Source organism: Nicotiana sylvestris, chromosome 7 (genome assembly GCF_000393655.2).
Source record: "Nicotiana sylvestris chromosome 7, ASM39365v2, whole genome shotgun sequence".
Taxonomy (NCBI): Eukaryota; Viridiplantae; Streptophyta; class Magnoliopsida; order Solanales; family Solanaceae; genus Nicotiana; species Nicotiana sylvestris.
Genome location: NC_091063.1, coordinates 157,941,803 through 157,961,550, shown reverse-complemented (window position 1 = coordinate 157,961,550; position 19,748 = coordinate 157,941,803). Strand labels below are relative to the sequence as shown.

Below are 19,748 nucleotides of genomic sequence, written 5' to 3'. Positions count from 1 at the left end.
ATTCAAGAGTAATATCAAATTTCAGTTACAAAATCATTATTATGTTTGAAAATATATTCAAATTAATTAGCATAATGAAAACCAATTAACATAATATTAAAAGAATGAATCTAGACACTAATTTGTATATTTCTTTTTGAGTTATCAACATTATTTTTCTAACACATATATCCTCCCCTGACTGTAGGTACTAGGTAGAGTTGAGTTGAAAAAACAGTGTTAGCTGCAATTTCAAGTTTTTGAACCCTTTGTGACTTCAACTAATTTACTCGGAACAGTTACATGAAAATTTAACAAAGTCAAAAATCAAACTCTATACTTGTTCCAGTAATCCGAAGTTGAAAAATGGGCAGAAAAAAGAACAGCCCGGTGCATAAAGCATTCCGCGTTCAAGCATGGTCGGAGAAGGGCCGAAACTCAAGCGGGTGTAATGTAGGCAGTCTACCCTAATGCAAGCATCAGTGGCTGATTCTACGGCTCGAACTCGTGACCTCTATGTCACACGGAGACATGCAAGTCCTGATTTTTTATTAGAAGCCTGATATAAGTAGAAGATGGCAAAGACTATGCTATAACCCCTTTTACATGATAGAATCTCTTAACTCTTTAAGAACCACTAATTATGATACACATATACAATGATACATTTAGATAATGTGTGTGTATCTGTATGTACACATATAAAAGCATTGGTAGCTGAGACCGACTAGATAATTAGCCTTGCACACAGCAAGCACTCAAGATATCATTTATATCTGGATCATCCCCTGCTTCTTTATCCTGTGAGAATCAGGTAGATAATTGAAACAAGGAATTAGTGAAGTTTCATAGGATAAAATCAAATGGGAAGTAACCAATAACCAATCTTGGTTGTGATGAAATCTAAATGGCATTGAGAAAGAAAGTCTAAAACTATGATGAGTTTAACCGGAGCCTTGAAAATAATTCTAAGCTACATTGGTGCACATAGATTCTGTATCAAGATTGAGATGAAGAAGGAACAACGATTAACCTTGTGTATGTATGTGATTTTATTTTTACCAGGACCTGCAACAATAATTCCTCCTTGTCGCCTGACAATACAAGAAGCAAATTAGTTCACATCATTCCAGTAACAACAACAACAACAACAACAAAAAAAAACCCCACAAGTGGGGAATAAATGGTCTCTAAAAATGTGACAAAAGGACATGTTTCAGGCACTAAAACATACATTTATAATGCTTTGCAGCATGGCTTAATATGCAGTTAGCAGGAAGTTATCACCATTCCGTTAGCGCAAAACTCTAAAGACTCTAACAACCAAGAATGTCACTTACCAACTATAAGCGGAAGTGATAGAGAAACTATGGCTTATGGTTTACCCACAGATAAACCGAACAATAAAAATAATTTATGTTACCTTAAAACGCCATGCACTTCAGGTGAATTTTACAAAAAAGGAATTGCTTGGATCAGATAATTATTCCTTGGTTTCTTATTACACCAAACTGGATTCGGTGTTTGGGAGTTGACCATGACAATCGTGCAACTTCAACACAGTAAATCTAGTTCAATCGGTGCTTCCTTAGGAAATCCAAAGCACCAATTTTCACTTCTTTTGTCTTAAGAAAGTGGATTCTCCAACTGAATGATGAGTAAACTATGAAAATACAATAAAAATATATTTTACACAATCCTATTAGCTAAACAGATCAGAAGATAAGCAGCATCTGCGGAAATTGACATACCAGCCACCTCGTGTCCTGGTGTCCTTTTCAAAAGAAAGCTTCCAATCCTGTCTATATCCCTCCATATATAATTGTATTATTTTCAGACCTGCCTATGCTTGAAGTAAATAAGAACAGATGAGCAAGAACACTATTAGAATACATCGAGAAGCTGGAAGTTTTACTTTATGAGCATCTAATTTGCATACCCCGGGTGTGAATGTGGTTGTAACGCCTGACACAAATCTCAGAGCATCATAAGACCTATAGCTTGGATCTGCATAAACCTCTGTAAATAAGAATGAACCTCTGTCAAGTCGTCACCTTTTGAAAAACCGCAGATGCAGAAAATTTTGAAGCAACAGCTAGAATATTCTTCAGTTATTTTGTTTAGCACGCAGAGCATAACATCACGTGATTGGAAAGGACAATTACACATATTTGATAAAATATGTATCTTATATCCCTCACATCGTGTCCTTCTACCTATGCTGACGATCTTCTTATAGGGGAAACTGTAACTTAAAGTGCATTGGCATTCGAGCGAGGTCACTGACCCTATTAAGCATATGTATCATTGGACATTGCTCGAATGTAGTTCATGGGACCTAAGGACTTCTAGTAACAGCCACCGGTGGACACAAGGTCTTTAATCCAAGACTAACCTCCTTTAAACTTTGTTTGCTCGGAGAATGATCTTGCCTGGAGAAAACAAAAACAAAAGAGTCACAACTCAATCCAGCTTCTGCACGAGGTTTAAGGAGCTCTTGCAAATCATAAAAGAGCAAGAAGCAGAAAAGAAGCAAGAAAATAGCAGAATAAGTTGAACTGTGCTAGAAACAAGAACCTGCTCGTAAGAGAAAATGGTAAGGGGAGCAAGGAAAACACTAAGGGGTCGTTTGGTAGGGTGCATAAGAATAATGCTGAATATGGTGTATTAGTTATGCTTGCATTAGTAATGCTGGTATTAGTTATGCTGACATATTTCTTATCCATTGTTTGGCTTGATGTATTAAAGCATTGCACAATTTCTAAAAGAATTGCTTGTTTACAAAAATATCCTCAAAACCATTCCATCACTCTAACTTTCTAAAAGAAACATATGTTGAGAAATGTTTTTCTATGAAAAAGTTTTAAAAAAATTATTTGATTTGTCTACCTATATTGTAATATAGAACTAAATATTTATTTATAAAAAAAGAAATATGCTAAGTATTTATTTATTTACTAGAGATATAATTTTATTTCTCACTATTTGGATTATTTTAAACTTGCATTAATATAATAACTAGCACATTTTAATCAAGTATAAATTTTGAAGGACAATTTTGTCTTTAACTAAGCTAATGCATGCATTAAAAACCATTGCATTGCTAATACCATAGTTTTCTGTGCATTAGTTATGCATAGGATAATACCAAATAGAATGTATAACTAATACTTGCATAACTAATGCATAGGTTCAAAATATCTACCAAACAAGGTATTATTAATACACAAAGCTAATGCATGCATTATTTTATCTAATGCATCCTATCAAACGACCCCTAAGTATGAGTAATGTTTTCAAGAAATTTCTGCAATGGAAAAGAATAAAGGAAGTTAAATCATGGATGAGCAATGAGTGCAAGAAGCTTCACTTCTATATACCTGATCAACACTACCAGGTCCAATTAAAACAAGTGCAACTCCAGCTGCATCCATCTTATCCTGTGAATATTCTAGAGTATTAATTACGGATATAATTTATTTAGTGCTGGTAACTAAAAGGCTAAATTAAGCAACAACAATATCAACCCAGTAATCATCCCACTAGTGGGGTCTGGGGAGGGTTGAGTGTACGCAGACCTTACCCCTACCCCGGAGGGGTAGAGAGGCTGTTTCAGGGAGACCCTCGGCTCAGAGACAAGATCTGTAACAACAACAGAAACCAGACAAATAGTATCAGTATCGTAAGAGACAACAAATAAGTGGAAGGACAATAATTATGCTAATAACAACATTGAAAAAAATAAAAATAGTGTAATGAACAAAAACCGCCAATAGTCTTAGACAAAACACTATTAGACTAGCTGGAACAACGAGGAAAAGCGCGGAACTACTCCCTAACCTACAACCCTAATGCTCGACCTCCACACCTCCCTATCCAGAGCCATGTCCTCGGAAATCTGAAGTCGCGCCATGTCCTGCCTGATCACCTCGCCCCAATACTTCTTAGGCCGCCCTCTACCTCTTCTCGTACCTGTCAAAGCCAACCGTTCACACCTCCTAACTGGGGCATCTAGGCTTCTCCTCTGCACGTGCCCGAACCATCTAAGTCTCGCTTCCCGCATCTTGTCGTCCATAGGAGACACGCCCACCCTCTCCCGAATATCTTCATTCCTAATCTTATCCAGTCTAGTGTGCCCGCACATCCATCTCAACATCCTCATTTTGGCTACTTTCATCTTCTGAATATAAGAATTCTTGACTGGCCAATACTCATCCCCATACAACATGGTCGGTCTAACCACCGCTCTATAGAACTTACCTTTAAGTTTCAGTGGCACCTTCTTGTCACACAGGACTCCAGACGCTAACCTCCATTTCATCCATTCCACCCGATACGGTGCGTGACATCCCCGTCGATCTCCCGATCTCCCTGGATAATTGACCCTAGGTACTTGAAAATCTCTCTCTAAATTAAGCAACAGATGATGGAAATTCAGGATATGTCCACTATCATCTTTGTGGTCAAAATAACTAATTAAGCATATTGAAGATAGCAAAATCTAAATAAGAAGCATATTAGAATTAGAAAATTTGTTGACAACACGGTCTTCATACTATGACCCACGCAGATTGTGAATTGCAACTTGTGCAATTTCCATCACTTAACTCGCTAGCATCAAACAAGGATACCAAGACTAGTCATTTGCGTCAAATACTTCAACAAAGAATAGCTCAATAATGATTTAGAAAAAGGATTATTTGGCAATGTTCTGCAAATATGATCCTTTTCAACTATTAATCATGAACGACAACTTATTAAGAAGGGCAGTTGGATATATAAATCAAAAGATTTTGCCATATGAACACTTACAAGAAAAAATGATAACCTTCAAAGATGTAGGCAAAAGGATTACCTTCTCAGCTGCAAGATAATCAGCCCTTTTGCGACAAAGGACGCATCTGCAATCGGGAACTAGAATAAGCAGAAAATAGTTTTGTCCACTACATGCTTTTTGATTATCAGTTTTTGGAGGAATGGTGCATAATGCCACAGAAAATTACCCAAAATGACGAGCAAACGCAACAACTGCTTTCCTATCTTTCCACAGATCCGAAATAGGTACACCTTGTCCATTCAGATCAAATACTTGAACATCATCCAACACATTGGCGGTGTCCCCACTCACCACTGTAGACTCTATTCCTATTTCAAAAACCAACAGTTCCAGTCTTAACTATCTTTAGTTCATAGAATCATTTAAATACTAGTAGTATCTGTAATAACTTGCATACCAATGTTTGTAGTTTTAAATCATTTTTTAAATATATTTTCCAGATTGGTCATTGGAGATACGACCTAGGCATCTGATAAACGGCTAAAAATGCATATTTTTCGGTGTACTTTCATCTCATAACTTGTGTGGTTACGGGCGGTTATATGAGTTTTTGTAGTGAATTATGCTCATTTACGTGCATTCTTATGTGTAGGAGCAAGTTGGACGAAGATGAGCAAAAGAAGTCGATTTGGGACCAAAAGACAAGAGAAGTACTTCGCTCGTTCACTGTCGCGTGCACACGAGAGAGTGAACAAGCTAGCTGAGGAGAGCTTGAAAAAAAAAAAGCGGATTATGGCAAAAAGGCATGGAAGTGCACGAGAGACCTAGAAGGAAAAGAAAAAGAGAAGAACTTCACTTGTTCACTCTTGCGTGCGCACGAGAGAGTGAACGAGCTAACCTAAATAGTCTGTCCAAAGTTGGCTTGTATTATTTCGCCCCATGCTAACTCTATCCCATATAAATAGTCTTTAAACTCACTTTTGAAGGGGAATTCGACCTAAGGAGGGGGGATTCGACCTAAGGTGGAGAGATTTGACTGAAGGAGGCAAGAACACGCAAAGAGCAAGGCGGAGAATTCTTCTACGAGTTATTGGTCATGAATTTTAGTATTGTAGTTTTGCAGCATCCTTTTCTATATCTTTTCAGCTAAAGTCAAATAATTCTTGAAATTCAAATGCTCAAACAACTGCTAGAATCATCATTCAGTCATCAATCACTAATTTACCAGATCTGAATAAGCTAAACCATCATATCACATAATAACAAACGATTAAGACGAAATCCCACAAGCTTATGGTGCTTATCTGTAGAGTTGGAGACAACTAACCAGGGGCGAAGCTATGTTGGCCCAAGGGTGGCCAACTGAACACCCTTCGTCGAAAAATTGTACGATGTATAAGATAAAATATTACTTGTTATTGATTAAAAAATAGACTTTAAACACCCTTGCATAGCCCACTGGCAAAGGGTGTTCAAAATTTAATTTGAACACCCTTATAAAATTTCGCCACTGCAACTAACCTGTTGACTCCCTAGTTTACTAAATCAGCTTAAGCTAAGCTGCAGAACTGAAATAAATAACTTAAAGTTTTCCATTTTTCTGCAACATTAAGTAGTAATATACTTTGATGTGTTTATTCTAATAAAAAGGAATCAAGCATGCAAATGAGAAACGGTAATAACATAATTGCAAGAAGAAATTGACAAGCTTAACCTGTGCAATTGGATATAGCAGAGGACCTTTGGGAGACAGAAGTGGCTGAAAAAGTAGGCGTTAAGTAGGGAGGAGAGCTGAGATTGCAGTTAAAACTTAACGGTTGTGGGATTAAATTAACATTGTGAACTGGGAGGCGATGAACACTTCTGTTAACTCCAACGGTGAGGCCACAGTTGTGTGCCGGGGCAGATACAGAAATCGCCATTGGCGTTAGCCAAACAGAGAGATTCTTCAATGGAATAAAAATAATGCGAAATAGTAAGAGATTTAAGAGTTGCATGTGGAAGCAAAGCTTACACGTTGTCAAATTCCTCTCTCCAAAAAAAATTAGAGCCTTCAAAGTAGAATTTTTATTTATTTATTAAAGTTTTCATTTTCATATAAAAAATGGTACAATTAACAATTAAGCTAAAAAGCACTGCCAACTAATTTTTGATAATAAATACGTATTGATTACTCCCTTCGGTGCACTTTAAATAATTTTTTACTTTTTTGTAATTCATAATATTTAATTTTTTTCAGATATCAAGAAGAAATTAATTTTTTTTTTCAAAATTGCCCTTGAAATAAAAAGCCTAGGAATATTTATTATATTTTTAATAAACAAATTAAGGTTAATATAATTAATTTTATTATTAATTAATATTAAAAAGTTAATTTCTTGATATGTTTAAAAATAGCTTTAAAATAAATTAAAGTGGATAAGAGGAGAGGAAGTAGTAATTTAAAGTGAGTTCAATTTGGATACCAGGTAACTTGTGGAGTAAATATTGTAATAATACTTATTCGCTTAGTCAATCATCACAACCTTATAATGTGTAATAAACAGTATAACTATTCAATATCTCACTAGCATATTCGTTGGTGCTTCGAATAATATTTCATATACAAAATATATGGGGTAAACCTTTTAGGATATTTCACATATCAATGTTAATTTTTTTTTCTTTTATTTATGATATAGGTAGTAACAAAGATTATCAAATGTTACAATAATGTTTTCTAAAAGTTACCTTAAATTTGAATAATGTATCACATCGATAATTAAATATAATTAGTTAACTTTTTTTAATTTAAAAATATTGCTAGAATAAGAAAATAAAAAAGCGAGAGGATGGTCTTAAATATCTTCATGTGCAATCAAACTATATCAAGGTTTAATATAATATATTTAAAAACGTGAAAAAGAACACATGGAGAGGAGAGAGAATATTCTTGCAGCATGGCATATTCGATATTTGGGATTCTTGATCTTTGATGGGGTGAATTATTTTAATTGAGCCCTTTTTACTTAATTCGGTCGGGTCGGGCAATTCCCGACCCAAGGAATACGGGTTGATCCACGTAATCCATCAATGCAAAGCACAGAACTTAACAGACGTCATTTGTTAGTAATTACTCGGAGACTGTTTGGAAAGTCACGTATAAATTAGATTTGGGTGTAATTTAACATATTTTTCTGGCCAAATAATTAATTGGTCAGCATATAATTGTGTGTAATTGGAGAGGTATAATTATACTTTCCAATTCTCAAGGGAGAGGGTGAGAATTGACTTGTTATTTCACATTGCATGTTGTTTATTTTTTAATTAGAATTGATAGTTTAGTTTTGTCAAACATTTACATAATGTTGTGACATTATATTTATAAATATTAATTTATTTTATCAAACATACATTCCAAAATGTTCTTACAAAACATATATTTTTAGTTTTTATAATTAATTAAACTAAATATTATTAATTTGAAAATATATAAAAATTATTTTTACAATATTAGTTATAAATATATGATTACTAATTAGTGTATATCAAGAAAAAAATATGCATCTTAAATACCAAATCTAATATCATTTATACTTATAAAAAATTATTTATATGCATATATTTGTTATTCTTAATTTTTAAGTTTTGATAATTCATTTAACATTTAATCTAACTGTGTAATTACACTTGTGAAACCAAACAGTACATTTATAATTATACTGTAATTACATTGTGACAAACAAACAAGTCGTCGTAATTACTAGACCGTGTGATTACTAGGCTGCATAATTACTATCCTAGTAATTACACTAATTCTAATTACCGTGTGTCTTTCCAAACATACCCTTAGTAAATCTCATGAATAAATATATGCAAATTATTAGGGAAGGATTACTTTTAGTGCACATTCAATACTATATATAGTGGGTAAGCATAAAAGTGTGTAGAATCTGTATATTTTTGTATGTAACATAGACACATACACACACACACATATATATATATATATATATATATATATATATATATATATATATATATATACAAAATATCTATATTTTTCTGCTATTATTTTCAAAGTGGCTATAAAGTGTCATTTTACCCAAATTTTATTCCTTAATTTCATTTTATGTTAGGCTATTTATCTATATATGAAGTTTAAGAATTCAAAATGGACTACTAGAACGTATTCTTAAACATGATATAACATCTCTTTGACTATTAAATCATATCATTAAAAATAAATTAAATTTTATAATTAAACATAAAAAAGTACAATCATATCTTAAAACAAATTTGAAAAATACAATGCCACATTATGGGCCCGTTTGACCATAAAAATCTTTTCACTTTTCTTTTAGAAAATTTTTATTTTTTTCGTAATCAGTGTTTGACCATGAAAATTTAAAATTTCACTTGAAGTTGAATTTCAGAAATTTTCAGAATTTGAAAATTTTCAAAAAGCTATTTTTCAAAATTTTCACGTCAAATTACTCACAAAAATTCAAAATAGCTCCAAGATGTATTCATATCTAAACACAACTCTAATTTTCAAAAATCATTTTTATTTAAAAAATAATTTTTTTGGGGAATATCACAATTCTTATGTCCAAACTCCCACTACATAGATGAATTTTTGTGTTTCAAATGAAATATCAAAATACTACTTAAACACTTCTAAGGTTTTATTGGGTTGTTGTTATTGTTATTGTTGCTAATCTCAATTAACAAATTTTATATTTTCACAATACGTAAGTGAAAATTAATATCACATACAATTCTTACTTTTACCAATTTCTTTTACGGCAAAGGGCTAAATATACCCCTCTACTTTCAAATATTGTTTACATGTACCCTTCGTTATACTATTGGGCTATTCATACCCCTACCCTACCATCATACTTTGGAACAAAACTACCCATATTTTGGATGGAGTGCTACGTCGTAGCACCAGATTAAAATGACCCATTTCTTTTTTTTTACCCAACCCATTTTACAAAAAAACCCACAACCCGAACCATATTTTTATTGTTCAGTTTTTTAGAGATTTTTTTTGTAAAACTTAAAAAAATTGCAAAATATTTTTGTTTTTTTAAACTGAGTAGATACTGAAAAAGGTTTTGTAAAACAAATTGTAAAAACTGAAAAAAATCGTTTTTAACAAAATATTTTTTTTGTAAAAACTGGAATTTTTTTTCAGATTTTAACAAAATATTTTAGTTTTTTAAAAACTGAAAAAAATATTTCCAACAAAATATTTTTGTTTTTTGAAAAATATTTTTTTTATCATTTTTTCAGTTTTTTTAAAGATTTTCTTTTTGTAAAAACTGAAAAAAAAACAAATTTGTATAAACTGAATTTTTGTGTGCAAAAACAGAAAAATAAAATATTTTCGTTTTTTAACAAAATATTTTTGTTTTTTAAAAACTGAAAAAATTATTTTCAACAAAATATTTTTGTTTTTGTAAAATATTTTTTTTCATTTTTTCAGTTTTTTAAAAGTATTTTGTTTTATAAAAACTGGAAAAACAAATTTGTAAAAATAGAATTTTTTTTTGTTTTTTAACAAAATATTTTCGTTTTTTAAAAACTGAAATTTTTAAAAAAAATTGGAAAAAAATGAAAATAGGGGTCGGGTTGTGGGTTTTTTTAAAAACGGGTCTGGTAAAAAAAATGGGTCTTTTTAATCTAGTGTTGCCACGTGTCACTCCATCCAAAATAGAGGTATTTTTGTTTAAAAGTAAGACAGAGGGCATATATAACTTAATAATATGACGGTAGGGGTATGGATAGCCCAATAGTATAACGAGCAGTACAGATAAATAATATTTGAAAGTAGAGTGATATATTTAGCCCTTTGCGGTTTCTTTTAACTTCAATATCAAGTATACTTTTTTTTTTTCAAACTCCAACTAAAATATTGTCCTAATACGGTAATACCTACACTATTTTTTCCTGGGTTGGAGCTACCAACTTCCAAACCAACAAAACGGGTCAATCCACGTGACCCGTTAATGTAAGACCTAGAAATTTTCAACACTTTTCCTATTAACTAGGAAATCGCCTCCTTATTTGTCCCCCTCTTCTCTCTTCACAGCTCCAAAAAAAAAAAAGTCCAAAACTTTGCGGCAATGGCGGCCATGATCCGCCTGTTCAGATCTTCATCTTCATCCATTGCCCTTAGGTCTTTTTCCACAGCAGCTGTATCTGAGACTTTGAAATCTCAATCTTACCCTCACAATCCCCTCCCTACTAGTATTGAACCCAAGGGTAAAACTGTCCAATGGGTTTTCTTAGGCTGTCCAGGTGTCGGAAAAGGTACATATGCTAGTCGCCTTTCTACTCTTCTCGGCGTTCCTCATATTGCCACTGGTGATCTTGTCCGTGAAGAGTTGAATTCTTCTGGCGCTTTATCCAAACAAGTATGTTTTGTTAACCTTTTTTTTTCTTCAATTTTTTGCTTTAAGAATATCTTATTTACTGTGTAGATTGATGAATTACTTAATATATGGGTGTACATATTTGACATATTAACTTAAATAGCCATCCGGCTAACAGATGTATAATATATGTATATTGGTTAGCGGCTGTAAATATGTTTGGCCGAGCTAACAAATGTGTAACTTCCCCTAAATATTTTTCAACAAGTGATCCGTTAGTAAACAATTCAGCCATTTGCTGTGGGGCTAGAAAAATATCAACTTTATGATTTGATACTGATATAATGCTTATTTAAGTATTATTTGGCGAAAATAAGGTTAGATCTGGAAGTAGTGGCGGAGCTAGCTAGGATTTTGAGTTTATTCTTATTCCATTGGAAACAACATCTCTGCCTTCTCAAGGTAGTGGTAAGGCTTGCATACGCATTACCCTCCCCAGACCCCATTTGTGGGATTGCACTGGGTTTGTTGTTGATGTTTTGTTGTTGCTTCTTATTGGGTTCTCGATAACTTATTTATGCATATTAAATGAATTTTTAAGCACAAATATATGGTTTGGATCAAAGCTAATGGGTTCTTTGCTGATTCATAAACACTTCTGAATCAAATTAGTGCTGATTACTCGTAATTTTGAGTCTAGTTTGGGAGAGCAGATTTGAGCGATTCAGGTATTGTACGGAAAGAAGTCTGTGATCCGTTAATAAACAATTCAGAGATTTGGTGGAAGCTTAATAACTAACAGGAGGTCTTATCTAGATTTTTACTTGCTTTAGTGTTGTCCAAGGCAAACAAAGTAGAAAAGTGCCTAAAAACTGTTGGGGCTTTAATCGCAAAGCATAATTAAATTTAAGACCTTTGTGAAGAAAGGTGCAAATGAAAAAAAAAATGTATGTTATGCAAGAAAAAATTTCACTATAAACACAAACAACAATATTTGGACAGATGAAATGAAAAAATTAAAATCAAGTAAAATATAGAGATATGGTAACTGAGTATTCATATGGCCAATCCCAACTTGAGTTTGGGATTAAGGCATAGTTGTTTTTATTATATGTGTTTCCAGCTTTATGTTGGTACTTAGTGAAATTGTTTCATCTCATGATCGGCTTCATCCTCTTTCAGCTTGCAGAGATTGTCAACCAAGGAAAATTGGTTTCAGATGAGATAATATTGAATTTACTATCTAAGAGGCTCGAGTCTGGGGAAGCTAAGGGTGAAGCTGGATTCATACTTGATGGATTCCCTAGAACTGTGAGACAAGCGGTGAGTATGCATTCAATTTTCCTACATAAAATCTCTCAATTTCAATCTTGTCTATTATACACCTCTTGGCTACCATCTCCAAAAAACTATATGTATGAGATTGAACGTTTCGATCTGATTATCTGTGAGAAAATAATTAGGCTAGGACAGTGATAAACTGAGAATGAATTCTTCTTACCAAAGAAGAGAAATGTGAGAAGTTAGAGGCTAAGTGCTGCTCACTTTAGTTGTCAATTGTCATGTTAAATGCATTAACTTGACTAATGGGAGGCAGGAATGGTGCTTGAAAATAGTGTATTACTTACTTAAAAGACTTCATAGAAGAGGATTCTGTTACCACTGCTCAATAAAGGAGCTTCTTGAATGCTGGGAATACTGCCCTGTTCGCGCTACTTTATTGTCTAAATGGATAGGAACTTTTGGTAAAAGCATTGACAGGACTTCTGATTTATACCAGAGGTGTTAGACGAAATTCTTGTGCAAGTTCTTTAACATTTGTGTCTATTTCTGCATCAGGAAATATTGACTGAGGTGACAGACATAGATTTGGTGGTTAATCTCAAGCTTCCAGAAAAGGTATTGGTTGAGAAATGCCTTGGCCGAAGGATTTGCAGTGAATGTGGAAAGAATTTCAACGTAGCATCTATAGATGTCGCGGGTGAAAATGGGGCTCCTAGAATCAGCATGGCTCCACTTAATCCTCCTTCTCAGTGTATATCAAAGTTAATCACTCGAGCAGATGATACAGAAGATATTGTTAAGGAAAGACTTCGTATATACTATGATAAGGTATTGCTCCAATCTCTGAACCACAATCTTTTCAAGTTCACTAATACTTAAATAAGTTTTTTTCCCTTGTTTGAGTAAGTATTCTCAAACCACAAACTTTTGGGGGTAGAATTAAGCGAAAGCATCTACTACTGATACTCACCTTTCCTGTGATATCTTCTGATCTCTTTAATCAAATAGCTCTAGATATTGTTAGTTAACGGTCATTCAAACATCTATGATGTTATCATATTTCTCTAGAAAAGTAGAAGAGTTGTATAATTTCTGCTCCTTTTTATGATTGCAGAGTCAGCCCGTTGAGGATTTCTACCGAAGCCAAGGAAAGTTACTGGAATTTGATTTGCCTGGAGGCATCCCAGAATCATGGCCTAAGTTGTTGGAAGTTCTCAACCTTGATGAGCAGGAATATAAATTGTCTGCTGCAGCTTAGTTTCTATTAGCTGCTCCGCATGTGTGATGCGTGCTTAAAACAATTTTGCAGAAAAGAACATATTCATTTTTTGCCCCTTCTATTTTTCCTTTTTCCTCTTAATTTAAGTCGAATAACAAACCTCTTGAGTGTACTTTGAAGCCGTTAAATACGGTGGCTGCCTTTGATGAATTTCAAATTTGTTCAATGAAGAGGTCTGTTGTACTATAGTTTCAGCAACTGTTAACAAGGAGATTATTTTTTATATCCTGTAATAAGGTTATAGTAATGACACAATTTTTACAAACTTTCTATATCAATGACATAATCTGATATATGCAACTCATATGGGTTTACTTGATTGCATTGGGAAATTAATGCGTTGTTTGTTGATCTTTTGGCAATCTTTCATTTCTGTGGTACTTGTGCGGTTGCTCAAAAGACACAAGATGTGAATTGACTTCTTCATTTCCTTTTTTTTTCTTGACGGGATAGTCCTGTCGATTTTTCACTTGCTGCTGTTATAGTAAATAATGTATAAAGCAGCCATCCTTCTATATTAGTATTAAACTTATCTTTCGCTCTCCATTCAGCAATTTTCTCACTGAACTATCTTCATAATTGAATTTCTAAAGGAAAATCTTCAGAAATTGCCGTCAGCAAATTTTGGAGGCTTTGTTATATCCTGTAAGATTTATTATCAGTTGTCAAGTTTGTAGTGGGGGCAAGTAATACCTTAAAGGAAGTATTCGACACACTCAAAGCTAGGTACTACCGACTCTTATAACTAGGGGTGGGTATAAAATCCGAAAAACTGGACCATATCGAATTAATTGGGTATTTTGGTTTTGGTTTTTCGGTACTTCGATATTAATCCGATATAAATTTTTCGAAAGTTCGGTACGTTCCTTGATATTAAGATATCGCTAACTTTTTTACTAAATGTTACTCCCTCTGTTCCAGTTTATGTGAACCTATTTCCTTTTTGGTCCGTTCCAAAAAAAATGATCCTTTCTAAATTTGGTAACAATTTAGCTTAAACTTACAATTCTACCCTTAATGAGAAGCTTTTATAACCACACAAATAATCTGGGGTCTTTTTTGATTTGTTTAGGACCACAAATTCCAAAAATCTTCATTTTTTATTAAACTCTGTGCTCAGTCAAACAGGTTGACATAAATTGGAACGGAGTACTCCATTTAGGTTTAGCCATAGCTGGCAGCAACAGTGTATACAGCGGCTATAACATGTCTAGCATACGGGAAATTTATTTAGTTGATTTTAGTCATTATATTTGCTCTGCTGAACTATCTGCAATGAAATATTATGAATATTTCTCCAGGTTGAGCCGTTAAACCTGATAAAATGGAACTACGTCCGAAGAGAGTATGGGTGTCAAATGGGTAGGTTGAGCCGATTTCGAGCGGGTAAAAAATGGGTTGCGTTAATAAATGGGCGGGTCAAATGTTACTTGGGCTAAGATGGATTGGGTCGAAATGGGCTAAGATGGATTGGGTCTAAATGGGCTAAAATTTGGGTCATAGCCCAACTCGCCCAACTTTTATCAAGCATTAATTAATATGTGTTGTTTTCTTGTGAATTGTATAATTACCCTTGTGGTCCAGCCCTTCCCTGGACCCTGCGCATAGCGGGAACTTAGTGCATCGGGTTGACCTTTTTTTATGGTCATATATAACATATCAAACAAAAAAAATTATATTTAAAATATTTTGGCAAAGTTACTCATGGATCAATTTGGGCTAAAAGTTAGCCCAATTTTAAATGGGTTGAGATGGTTACGTTAAGATGAGCTGAGTTTAATAAAGAGAAATTTTCATAAAGCACTATCTTTTAGTGGTAATTAGTTATCTATAGATATCATTTGCTATATTACGGATTGTAGATATGTTTTCTATTGTTATAAGATGTATTAGATGTATTTAAGCTAAGTATTCATGAATACAGTAGCAAAAATAGGCGTGAATCAGGAAAGTCCAGCTAATCAGTTATTGTATTCGAGTATATTCGACTGTATTCATGGCGTGAAACATGGGATTACAGCTGGACAGATTATTGTATTCGAGTATATTCGACTGTATTCATGGCGTGAAACATGGGAATACACTGTTTTTAAACGAAAAGTGAATCAATTAACATAATAGACTCCTAATATAACTCAACAAATCAATTATAACACACAAATTTTGTATTTCCAGTTATAAAAAAGATTCTCAATCGAAAAACACCCCAAAAACATAGCAATCTTCAGAGAAATTATATAATACATCTGAATACATAAATTATATTAATTAAAAAAAACATATGAATACATTCATGAAATATAGCGAGACAGTGAATACAATGAAATAAATAGAATACATCGGGATATATTAAAATACAATGAAAAAATAATGAATACAATGTAATACATAGCAAACAGCGAGATACATTGAAATACAATGAAAAAAACGACAATGAATACAATAAAATACATGAAAATACATGAAAATACAGCGAGATACATTGAAATACATTGAAAAATATTAACAGAAAATTCAAGTTGCTCAGCCCCCAACTCCGTCGTTTTTGTTTAAGAACAACCCTAATATCGTCTCGTTGAAGCAACATCAATATCCAGTAACTAATCCTTACAATTATTGGCTTTCGGAAGTATGTGTCGACCCTTGGTTTCGGAAGCATCGAATTACCTTTCTTTCTTGTACTGAGATGGAGTTTCAACACTTGATTTCGTTCTTGCTATTCATCTTCTTCATCTTTCCTCACGATTATTAGAATGAAGGAAATCGAGGGGACTAGCCACTTCTCAGTTGGCAGCTTTTCCGAATTACCTTTCTTTCACTTTTGAGGGGATATTAGAAATGTGAGTGAAGAGAGAAAAATAATACAAAGCTTATTTTATGGCTTAATGGTAGGAAGTGACCATAAATAGATATTTGGCTATAAAAAATCAAAAGGTAGCTATGGAATATAATTTTTTAAAAGGATATTTATTTAAAATATATAAGGTATCAACCTGGTAATTAATCCTTTAATAAATGAGGAGGTCAATAACTAGCCCAACCATAGACAAATTAGACCAATCATTTGGGCTTGGGCCAAATTTGACAGCCCTAGAAGAAGGTATTTTTGAGCTCTTTCCAACAATCAAAGAATCCTAAGAATTGGCTTCTATTGAGTTTGATCAATGACTTTTTTTTTTTTTTGTAAATAAGTTTTCTATTTATCTGAATACTCTGTACAAGTATGTCTTCATCCTAAAGTTGGACACATAGCCCCAACTTTAATGTGTATCTCTAGCCTCCTCTACTAATTAACTCTAACCTTCAGAAATCTTACTACTTACTTCTTGTTTGGATGATTCTTAAGCATCGTTTCATAATGTATCATATTGTACTATATTGTATTGTACTGTATCGTTTGATAAATATAATATTAGGATTGTGTCGTTTGCCATCGTTTCATGATATCGTGCACCAGCAATATGAAGAATAAACTTGCAATATTATAAAGAAATTATAATACAACGTAAAATTACTATATAAAAAGGTAGGGTAAATGATAAAATAAAATAATTTAATAATAATAAAGGGTGAGATTGAGAGAAAAAGACAAGGTAACGACGCGACCACATCAAATCGGTCGTTACACAAAGTGACACATTTCGTCATTTTGTAACGACGGATTCAACGATACGATACAATAAAATTTAAGTAACAATCAAAACAAACATTGTATTTAAAGTAACAATACGATACAATACAATGGGTAACAACCATCCAAACAAGCTGTTAGTATCCTGTATTTTATTACACCTAGCTAGACCTTCTCCTTATTGCTTCATGGATAGAAGTTTAGGCTGGTCATCTGTTTTGCTAGTCTTGGTACTTTGCTTCCTCTGCGGTGTATATCTTGTATAATCATCTTCACAATCACCTCCTCTCTGATCTACACGTTTGTTCTGGAATATCTTTTTTTTTTTTTTGGGTACATCGGAAAAGATTAAAAGGTACTAATAATTAAAATCTTTCATAAACTACACTACTTAACTCTGCCAGAGCAAGAACTTCATTTCCCTGATCGCATCGTCTTATATGTACGACCTTTATTTGCCAAAAGTTTGCTCATTTGTTTGCCTTTCTCCAAATATGAATAATAATATAATATTATATTCATTTTGCTGATTTCTTGTGTTATTCGCGGCAGGCTTAAGAATATGAAAAATATATATCTCTTGAACCATCTTATATTTGTCAATATCTGCGTGGTCCCAATGCCCGGGGATATAAATTTTTAGTTACCTACAAGGTTAGGTTTGACTTTGCCACCTAAAGATAATAATAGAATAAAGTCTTTGCATTTTAGTATGGGTTTGTTGAACATAAAAATTGCAATTTTGAAAAAAATAGCATTTGCAATTAAGTTGAAAAATGATATTTGAAATTTAAAATTATGTTTGGATATGTTTTTTATTTGAAAAAATGTTGCAGTTTTGTGAGTAGGGAAAAAAGTTTTTCTTTTAAAAATTTTATTTTCAAAAAATCTTCAAAAACTTATAAAATTTTATGGACAAACACGTTTTTTTTTTTAAAAATCGAAAAGAAAAAAATATTTCTATGATAAACGGAAGCCTGAACTCAAAAACAAAAAACAAAAACAAAAAGATTGCTTTTACTTGCATATATCATAGTTTGCCCGTCGAGAATCTTGAAGTTAATTAAAGATAAATATCTATTGTACCCTACTCCTTTTCCTATCTCTCCTACGTGTATTATGATCACCAATTTTCACAACTAATTTTTTTTCTCTTGTATATCGTGCTTGCATTAGTATGTGTTGCAATATAAAACTTAACCACAATTAAGTAATAGTATCATTTTTATTTTTATTTATAATTGTAAATATTGACTTAATATAAATAGCGGATGAATAAGCATTTTCACAAGATATTTCCTTGGTTTTGGATTTTCTTAATGATTTTTATATTATCTGCTTCATTTAACAAGAAAAGTGCTATGACGTTTGACGTGTGTACTGTACACAAATGTGTTTTCATAGTTTTTAAATTTTGAATTGTTGACAAGAGTAAACTTAAAAGATTTCCTGTATCTTCATTGAACTTTTGTCATTTGGTAACTGATACAAGCCATTGGATTAATTTCACGGAATGTCGTTCAACTATCTTTCAATTTCACTAAAGTCATTCAACTATTTTTTATTATTTAAAAGTAACTAAACTTTTTCAGTGTCACTTAAAAATCATTTTGGCTCAATCCCCTAATCATAAATATGACATGACATAAAATTTAATCAGAAAAAAATAAAAATAAATGTGACATCAGCTTAAATGGACCATACCCACTTGAGATCCATTTCTTCATTAATGTAATTTGACCCATAACTCAAATAGATTTCGATAAAAAAATATTAAATACCAAATCAGTTTGAAATTATTATTCTGTAACACAAAATTCTTGCCTTTTTCTGTTTCATATTGCCCATTCGTAATTATTCTATACTAAAATAATCTGTACTAATAAATTCTTGTCTTGTTTGTACGCCTCATCCGAATGGTTTTATAGTTCTAATGAAGTTAAAATACTATTGTATCCATCTCACATAACATATTTATAATTTTGTTCTGAAGTTAAAATACTATCGTATCCATCTCCAAATAATAACATATAAATGTATCAGTGGTACCTCATGTTCTTGCCTTCTTTTGTCGGCTTCAGCTTCGATCGAAATGATCTCTTACTCTATCAAAAGATGATCGTGAAGACTCGGGGGACCAGTTTATTTGAGATCTTCCTAAATAAATCCTCGAATTTGAGGAGGAATTCATATTTTTCTTGAAAAAGTTCACAACTTTGTTTTCCTAAAAACCCTAAGACCATCTCCAACTTTGCGCTAATTTTTACGCCAAATACTATTTTGGTGTGAGATTTGATATTTTGGTGCTCCAAACCAACACCATTTCGATATGTGAATAGTGTTACGCCACACTATTCATGGTGTAAAACTATTCATCAACCGTTACTATTTTTTTTTTTGGTTAAACTGTGAAATTTTTTGTTTAATCAAGTATAA

The 19,748-nt window shown here is 32.8% G+C and overlaps 2 protein-coding genes across 2 annotated transcripts; one reads left to right on the top strand and one right to left on the bottom strand.

Moving 5' to 3' along the window:
* Positions 1-544: 544 nt before the first annotated feature.
* Positions 545-6,725, bottom strand: LOC104224312 (thioredoxin-like protein AAED1, chloroplastic). Its single transcript, XM_009775935.2, has 9 exons — positions 6,471-6,725; positions 4,983-5,124; positions 4,835-4,880; positions 3,360-3,419; positions 2,375-2,411; positions 1,919-1,998; positions 1,731-1,822; positions 1,013-1,073; positions 545-780 (listed from the first exon to the last, which is right to left on the bottom strand). Exons 1-9 carry the CDS (start codon positions 6,676-6,678, stop codon positions 715-717), a joined length of 792 nt encoding a protein of 263 aa, XP_009774237.1. The 5' UTR covers positions 6,679-6,725; the 3' UTR covers positions 545-714.
* Positions 6,726-10,783: 4,058 nt separating this feature from the next.
* Positions 10,784-13,981, top strand: LOC104224313 (adenylate kinase). Its single transcript, XM_009775936.2, has 4 exons — positions 10,784-11,160; positions 12,301-12,441; positions 12,958-13,230; positions 13,517-13,981. Exons 1-4 carry the CDS (start codon positions 10,870-10,872, stop codon positions 13,658-13,660), a joined length of 849 nt encoding a protein of 282 aa, XP_009774238.1. The 5' UTR covers positions 10,784-10,869; the 3' UTR covers positions 13,661-13,981.
* The last annotated feature ends 5,767 nt before the right edge of the window (positions 13,982-19,748 follow it).

What these genes read in the sequence shown, in the direction of transcription:
- LOC104224312 (XM_009775935.2), bottom strand. Translation starts at nt 6,678, where the DNA reads ATGGCGATTTCTGTATCTGCCCCGGCACACAACTGTGGCCTCACCGTT. An exon ending in GCAAACAAAGTTTAAAGGAG is followed by an intron (nt 1,999 to 2,374) that starts GTTAGTCTTGGA and finishes TCTTATTTACAG; the next exon opens with AGGTTTATGCAGATCCAAGC. An exon ending in ACCAGGACACGAGGTGGCTG is followed by an intron (nt 1,074 to 1,730) that starts GTATGTCAATTT and finishes TTGTATTGTCAG; the next exon opens with GCGACAAGGAGGAATTATTG.
- LOC104224313 (XM_009775936.2), top strand. Translation starts at nt 10,870, where the DNA reads ATGGCGGCCATGATCCGCCTGTTCAGATCTTCATCTTCATCCATTGCC. An exon ending in CTGGCGCTTTATCCAAACAA is followed by an intron (nt 11,161 to 12,300) that starts GTATGTTTTGTT and finishes ATCCTCTTTCAG; the next exon opens with CTTGCAGAGATTGTCAACCA. An exon ending in CTAGAACTGTGAGACAAGCG is followed by an intron (nt 12,442 to 12,957) that starts GTGAGTATGCAT and finishes TTTCTGCATCAG; the next exon opens with GAAATATTGACTGAGGTGAC.